At 38.3% G+C, this 7,814-nt stretch overlaps 1 protein-coding gene across 6 annotated transcripts in view; it reads left to right on the top strand.

The window, feature by feature from the left end:
• The first annotated feature begins 5,649 nt into the window (after window positions 1-5,649).
• The window catches only part of LOC148849210 (uncharacterized), a 115,263-nt gene continuing 113,098 nt past the window's right edge, over window positions 5,650-7,814 (top strand). For 5 of the 6 annotated variants that reach the window (XM_088948379.1, XM_088948378.1, XM_088948376.1 and 2 more), the window contains exons 1-4: window positions 5,729-5,807; window positions 5,976-6,113; window positions 6,213-6,359; window positions 6,878-6,990. In XM_088948379.1, the coding sequence (XP_088804505.1) occupies window positions 6,280-6,359; window positions 6,878-6,990 (193 nt within the window). In that variant the 5' untranslated portion in view covers window positions 5,729-5,807; window positions 5,976-6,113; window positions 6,213-6,279. Of the gene's footprint in view, window positions 5,808-5,975; window positions 6,114-6,212; window positions 6,360-6,877; window positions 6,991-7,814 lie in introns of all 6 variants that reach the window. The other variant, XM_088948377.1, reaches the window with a different exon arrangement.

Below are 7,814 nucleotides of genomic sequence, written 5' to 3'. Positions count from 1 at the left end.
CAAAGATCCTTAAAATTCCAATTGGCAGTAGGAGAGAGTTGTACCTTGGAGCCCATGTCTTTGCTAATAGATATTGTAAAGTTACCTTCATTTTTCTTACTAAGAGAATTAAAAGAAAGCTTGTAGGGTGGAAAAAAATTTCCTCTCCCATGTGAGTAAAGCTACTCTTATTAAATCAACTTCAAATATGATCCCTCAATATATTATGTGGCCCTTCAAAATTCCAAAAAGTACAATAGAAAAGATGGATAAAAATCAAAGAAATTTTCTTTGGTCACACAAAAATGATATGAGGGGGGGGGGGCGGGAGGGGGCCTATGTACCTAATTAATTGGTTTAAGGTGTGCACTTCCAAACATTGGGGTGGCCTTTGTATAAGGAATCTTGGGTGCGACAATGAAGCCTGCTTGGAAAATTTGGGGTAGGAAGTCCTAAACAAAAAAGAAAATCTTTGGGTTCAGGTAGTGATCCAAAAATATTTAAGAAAGGAAAATTTTTTGGAAGTAAGCTCAAAAGAGGTCATTCTTGGGCATGGAAAGGTATTATGTCCTCCAGAGATTTGCTCAAGAGAGGAGTGGGATCAATGATTTGTAATGGAAACTCTACAAGATTGTAGACTGATAAATGGGCTGATTAGGAGCCCCTTCTCAATAATGTGAATAGAGATACTATTGTTGACTTGGATCTTAGAGTTAGTGATGTCATTATTAAGGACAAGAATATTTGGAATGAGAACCTTATCCCTACTATTTGGAATAAAATCAAACTATTATTATTCCATCCTTGGGGCAAGAAGATAGAATCATTTCGACCCAGAAGGTATGTTCTCCTTGAAATCAGCCTACAATGAAGTTGGTCGGATGCATGGAATCCCTAGTGAGGATATGATTGGCATCAATAAAATTTGGAGTTTACCCCCCCAACCAAAAAAAAAAATACAAGTTTTTTATGTACCTTCTCTACAACAAAAGAATCCTTTTTAAGAATATGCTAATATCTAGAGGCCTAGATATTGATTTTTTTAGTAGAAAATAGACATTCAAAAAAATTGAAGACATTATAGGAAAAACAAAAACAACAAAGAAGAGAAAAGAAAAGCGAAAGGCTAAACTAAAGATTTGAGAAGGGGGGAACTGAGTCTAACACTCCTACAGGGGGATTTGGATGGTGGAAAGATCTCTTAATACAAAAGAAGCCAACCACCCTAGGAGCGCTTCAGAAAAAAGAAACCTGTTGTGTAGGCCACGTTTACCTGTCTCATGAGCAGTCTCATTCACAAACCTAGAAGCCCAACTGAAACTAAAGTTTTTTCTTTTACCAAGGGTAAGGATACAGATGAAGAGGAGATCCTTATGGCAAAAGACACTAAAATTTCTTAAATTGTTTATCAACCGCAAGCTGTCAGATTAAAACACAACTGAACTTAAGTTCTAACCCACTGCAAAACGAACAACTTCTAGCAGGCTCTTTGCTTCTACTATCAAAATGGAGGAAGCCAACAAAGGGCCACCTCAACAAAAACCAAAAGAATCCCTTGACAAAAAACCAAAAGAGGATTTTCCACTATTTAAGAAGTCACAATCAACATTGAATTTTAAATATCCCTAGATCGGAGGATGCCAAGAAACTTGAGAGTCTTCATTCATTCTAGTCTACAAATAGCTTTTTGATATCTTTTTCCAGTGGTGAGATGTCTCTGCTATTGATTTGCGAATAGAAGAGACCACCAACCAGATGTTAGGGGATTCATTATCACAAAGGAAAACATTTCTATCTTTCCACACGTGCCAAAGATAAATGACAAGGTTTATAACTATTTCTCGATTTGACTTCCTTAGGTCTTTGATCGTACTGCCGAACCAGCTATGGAAGGGGGTGTTATTTGATAGACCATGAGGTTTGATTCCAACTCCATCCCCCGACCAGATGCACCTAACTTTGTCACAGAGCAAGAAAGCATGGGAGATGGTCTTAGGGTCTTTATTGCATCTACGACAGGAAGGAGAATTAATGATTTTTCTCTTGAATAGGTTATCAACTACAACAATGTCGTTATGAAAACACCTCTAGATGAAATGTTTAATTTTTGGCTCCACTGGTAGATGCCAAATTATATTCCAAACCTCTTTATCAACTATTGTGTTGCCCTCAGTTCTGTTGGAACCTTTACTCATCATCACATGCTCTTTAGCCAGGAAGTAGGCTGATTTCATCATAAATCTGCCTTTATCATTTAGAGCTCAAATTAATTTATCCTCTCATTCAAAGTTAACCAAATCTATTTCTAGGATCTTTTTGCCTCAAAAGGGGTGAGTAAACTGTTGATTTTATTCAAAGTTAATTTTTCTCTTGTTGTAGAATCAGATTTTCCACCTTTGCAGGACTATCGGGACTTGGCCTCACCCATTGGTTTAAAGCCCTCTAGGCCAGGAATCCAAGGGTCAACCCAAGGATCCATTCCAACTCCTCTATTAACCTTCCAAACCAGACCTTTTTGAAGGATTTCCTTTCCTTTTTGGATGCTTCTCCAACCCAAGATGGTTTTCTCCCAAGTTTAGACTGAAGATAGGGCTCTCTTGGAAAATATTTGGCTTTTAAAGTTCTTGCCCAAAGGCTTGATGAGTTTATACAAAGTGTCTAAACCAGTTTTGCTAGCAAAGCAAGGTTGAATGCCATGTGGTCCCTAAATCCTAGTCCTCCATTCATTTTGTTTTTACTAATTGTATCCCAAGAGACCCATCTAACTTTCTTATTGTTGTCTTGATCTCCCCATCAGAATTTTTTGTGAAGTTTTACAATGTCATCCATTACATTCTTTGGGAGGAGAAAGCATGACATACAATGGCTAGGATTGCTAAAACCACGGATTTCATAAGAACTTCTTTCCTTGCTTGTGCAAGTATCCTTTCCAACTCCCAATCTTATTTGCAATTCTTTCCTTCAGAAAATTAAAAAGTGACACTTCCTTCGTCCTATTTCAGGAGGGAGACCCAAATAAATGGAGGGATTTTCTACTCTCTTGACCTTTAAGAGTCTTGTCATTACTCTTTGGAGTCTTGGGTGGAAGTTTGAGCTAAAGAAAACCTAAGACTTGTTGTAATTCACTAATTGACCGGAGGCTCTCTCATATAAGGATATAGTATTAAGGATAGCTCTTCCTTCTTCCAGATTTGCTCTAGAAAAGATGTAATTGTCGTCAGCAAAGAACAAGTGAGAGAGGATAGGGGCTTGTCTGCAGGTTTTGATTCTAGAAATAATTTCCCTACTCACTAAATTATTTAGTTTAGTTGACAGGATGTTAGAGCATAATAAGAATAAATAGGGGAAAAGGGGGTCTCCTTGTCTTAAACCCCTTTGGGGGTAGATTTTTGGTGAAGGAGAGACATTGATCAAAATCTGGTAGGTCCCTGAAGAGATACATTTCATTACCCAACTGATCCAAGTATTGCCAAAGCCCATAGTCTCTAAGGTTCTTTGAAGGAAAGTCCACTCAACCCTATCATAGGCCTTACTCATATCAAGCTTTAAGGCCATAAACCCTGAAGAAGTTTTTGTGTTTTTAATATAATGCATTACCTCATGGGAAAGGAGGATGTTATCTGTGATAGCTCTTCCAAGGATAAAACACTCTGGTTTTCAATGATTATTGACTCTAGAATTTGTTTCAGCCTATTTGCAAGGATCTTTGCTGTGATTTTATACATAGTATTGTAGAGACTTATAGGCCTAAACTCAATTGATTCAAGGTTTTTAACCTTTGGGGTTGGAGTAATGAACGTGGTGTTTAGGTCTTGGTCCAAATCCCTATTTTGGAAAATGTTGCAGACCTGTTTTACCACATCCTCTCGCACTGTTCCCAAGTATTTCTGGAAGAAAAAATTAGGAAATCCATCAGGCCTTGGGGTCTTCCTAGGGGCCATTTGGAAGAGAGCTTCCTTAATTTCCTTAGGGGTGACTTCCTTCTCTAATAGGCAGTTATCCTCACTGGTGATTACAGGTTGAATCTAGATCCATAGGATTACTTGAAGTAAAGAGATTTTTAAAATGATTTACCAATATTTGTTTGATGTTCTCCTGACCCTCCATCCACTAGCCATCTTCATCCTTCAGTTTTAAAATTTTATTTTTTTGCTCTCCTTCTGAAGATGACATTGTGGAAAAATCTAGTATTCCTATCTCCATAGACGATCCAATTAACTTTGGATTTTTGAGCCCAAAGCATCTCCTCTCTTTTTAGAATCATATCTTTCTTCAATTTCCTTCACCCTCTGGTGGTTATAATTTGATCCTCCTTTTGCCTGTTCCTGGCAAAGCTCTGACTTAAGACTTTCTAATTGATCCTTTATGATTCCAAATTCTATCTTGTTCCATTTTCTAAGATTATGACTAAGTTTCCTTCACTTTTTGAACACAGGTTGAGAGGTTGACTGCTCATTATAGCAAGTGTGGCTTGCTACGCAAGAGGTTGACTTCTTGAACACAGGTTGAGAGGTTGATGGGGCTTACTCCTTTTGTGGGGAAGAGGAAGATTGTGACCATATCTTCCTAAATTGCTCCTTTTCAAAGCGAGTGTGGCTTTCTACGCGAGAAGCTCTGAATCTGTCTAGTAACAATGTGGGATTAATTACTGATTGGTGGAATAACCTTTCGACTAGTGGAAGAAGGGTTCCCCTTGACCCTTATAGAAAAGAAAAAAATCACTCTGCTGTTATGGCAGATTTGAAAAAATCAAAATGATAAGGTCCTTAATAATAAAGGGATGCCCCCTCCGATAATCATTAAAAGAGCTCGTCAAAATTTTTTAGAAATTCTGAATATTGCTGATTCTAATAGTCTTTCTCTCAAGCAAAGGGAAACGATGCCTGTCAGATGGTTAAGTCTTGAGTTGGATAAAATCAAAATAAATTTTGATGCCTCTTGCATTAATGGTAAATGCATTATTGCTTGTGGATCACATCTTGGACCTCAAAGTTAGTAAAATTGGGTTTAGTACAGTTAATGTTGTGAAAACTTGGGTGGCATGGGAAGCCCATAATGTGGCTCTCAATTTTTCTAGCAGATGAATCATTATTGAGGGAGATTCCAAATTAATCATCGATAGTTTATTGAAGAAGATTCCTCGCCCTTTGGAGAGTGCAACAGATCATTGAAGAGTGTGAAGCCCTGGTTGAGAGAGTTAAAGGAAAGGTGGAGTAATGATATACTTACAAGGAAGGCAATGCCTACTGATTGGTTAGCTAATTATGGGCATTGCAATGAAGTTTCAATTTCTTGTATTCTGAATTAGTTGTTTTGATTTCACGCTATCCCCCCCCCCCCCCCCCCCCCAAAAAAAAAAAAAAAAAAATCAGCTTAAGTACAAACTTATTAAGATTAAATCAGCCCCCCACAATTTCCCATAGCACATCCAGTCATATATTAGGAACCTCTTCTAATGATAATGTTGGAAGATATTCTCAATATACAGCGGAGATGTGATGTGGGATGTTGTGGGGGCTGATTTGATAAAAAGCAAAATCTACCTTGCTCGACAAACGGTTCATTAGAATTTTGACTGAAATCCCCTCGGATGTTGGGATGCTGGGATGCTGGGAGCATAACGAATTCATCCCAAGAGTAATGGGGGCGTGCCACGTATGAATAAGCAATAAAATAGAAAAACAGAATGACAATAACAGCGGCTTCTCACGTATTTTCTGTGACGAGGTTCATCGTTTGCCTCCCACGTATTTTCAACCCGCAGAAGAACGACTGTGAAGAATTCACGAGAACAGCGGCTTCCCAACCTGTGACAGAGAGCGACAAAGGTACATTTTCTCGCTTAGGAAACAAAGAGAAAAAAATAATGAATATCAGTTTTTCTTTTTGCTTAATAAGAAAGACTTCATCGGTTGAAGTTTGAAACAGAGGTTAAAGAAATCTTGAATTGGCGCAACTTCTTTCTTCTCCTGACTTCCATTCTCTTTTGTTTGAAGGAGAGATTGGAGAAAGCAGAATCTAGGGTTTTGAAACCATGAACATGATGCAGACATTGCAAGATCTGATCGAGGAAGCTAAGCATAGGACCGCGTTCTGGGCGTTAATCATCTTCTCTGTATCGTGCTTCTTGTCGAGTAAGTTGTTACTCGAGCTCTTCTTTTTTTATTTTAGAATTTTGTTGGAACCAATTTGACTCGGGAGTTGGTGTGCAAATGTGCAATAACTACTACCAGCCACGATTAAGGTTTAAATGTTGCTACGTTGGATCAATTTGGCTGCTGTCATTGTTTTCCCGGTGAGATGCCATTGATTGGAATTCTACTAGCATTTTGGAACGAGTTTCCTGAATTTCAACATCATAAAGATGTTTCATGTTTGAGGTGATTTAAATTTAAAGTATTTTTTAATTTTAATATTTTGAGTATTTATTTTGAAGTCACATCTACTCCCACAGAATACGCCCCAAAAATAACTCATAGCACATCCCAACTGCGTATTTAGAACATCTCCCAGTGACAAGTAAGAGATATATTCTCAATTCATGTTGCATGTCAAGCGTTCTGTGGAGGCAGATGTGAAGTCGTTTATTTTAATTTTGTAAAATTTAGTTTTTGCATTTATTATTATCTATTTAAAGCCCTTGCTCTTCAGAGTGAACAGCATATCATCATCATCAATTCATCATGTATCCTGTTCGCCATTTCCTTTTGTTTAATGCCATATCCATTATTAATTTATGAGTAATTAAATAATTTTGAAGAGGAGATAATCTCTTGTGCTAAATCTCTCATTATTTTGTGACTTGAATTTTCTGGCTTTTCCTCACGTTGTCCAGAGATAACAGGAGAGCTAACAAGTTTTGTTTCTCTCATTTGTGCGTTGTTTATGTAACTCACAGATCAACTCAACGTGATGATGGCTGTGTAGTAGGTTGTGGAATCAATCACGCCAGTGACGTAAAAACAGGCAGGGGCTTGTCACGAGTCCGGATGGTTAGCAACAGTGGGCTAGGTAAACTATTAAGAGTTAATACTGTAGTGTTTCGTACGCATGGACTACGTGGGACTCATACCTATTAAGAGTGAATAGGTTGCCTTGCCCACTTTTGTTTCTGGCCGATCTGGTTGGTCCCATATAAATTACCCTTTTTGCCTTTTCCCTATTAAGAGCGTTGCTGTTCTACAGTTGCGGTAGGTTGCTTGAATGGGGCTCGGTTTGCAGGATTAGGTCTTATAGTGCTTCTTCACGGTTTTGGTGTGAAACCATCACCAAAGGTGAATTTGGTTGACCAAAATACCTCAGATGACAAGGCGATAAGTTTCCAAGTGCTTGTAGCGTCAGTCTTGGATGAAAGGAGCATGGCAGCTGACGTTGAAACGCAAACCCAGAATCAACAAATGAAGAATCCCCTTCAATACCAACCTTCAAACTTCGGTGTTGAGAGTTTTGTTTAGATCCTACTTGGCTGGTTCAAACAAGTAGTGGTTCTAATACCCTGATACTGCAGAAGGTGGTCTGTTAAAAACTTAAAATGAATATTCCGAGATCACATCTCCGCCCCACAACGCTTCACAGCATATCCCCACTGTCTATTGGGAACATCTCCCAATGATGATATCATAGTGGTATTATCATCAGGAGATGTTCTCAATACATGGGGGAGATGTGCTGTGAGGCAGAAACAAGAAGTCATAGAAAGGGACATCTGGGAATTTGTCAAATGACAAGGATAACTGGGTTTTTCCTGAACTTCTATCTCAGAAAATTTCGGCTAGTTTTTGAGATTTATACTTTAAGTAACTATAACAAAGTGCCCTTTCCTTCAAGAAATCAAG

Source organism: Nelumbo lutea, chromosome 6 (genome assembly GCF_056320005.1).
Source record: "Nelumbo lutea isolate HS-2025 chromosome 6, American lotus-T2T, whole genome shotgun sequence".
Lineage (NCBI taxonomy): Eukaryota > Viridiplantae > Streptophyta > Magnoliopsida > Proteales > Nelumbonaceae > Nelumbo > Nelumbo lutea.
The sequence above is the reverse complement of the archived record's forward strand: the minus strand, read 5'-3'. Positions and strand labels throughout refer to the sequence as shown.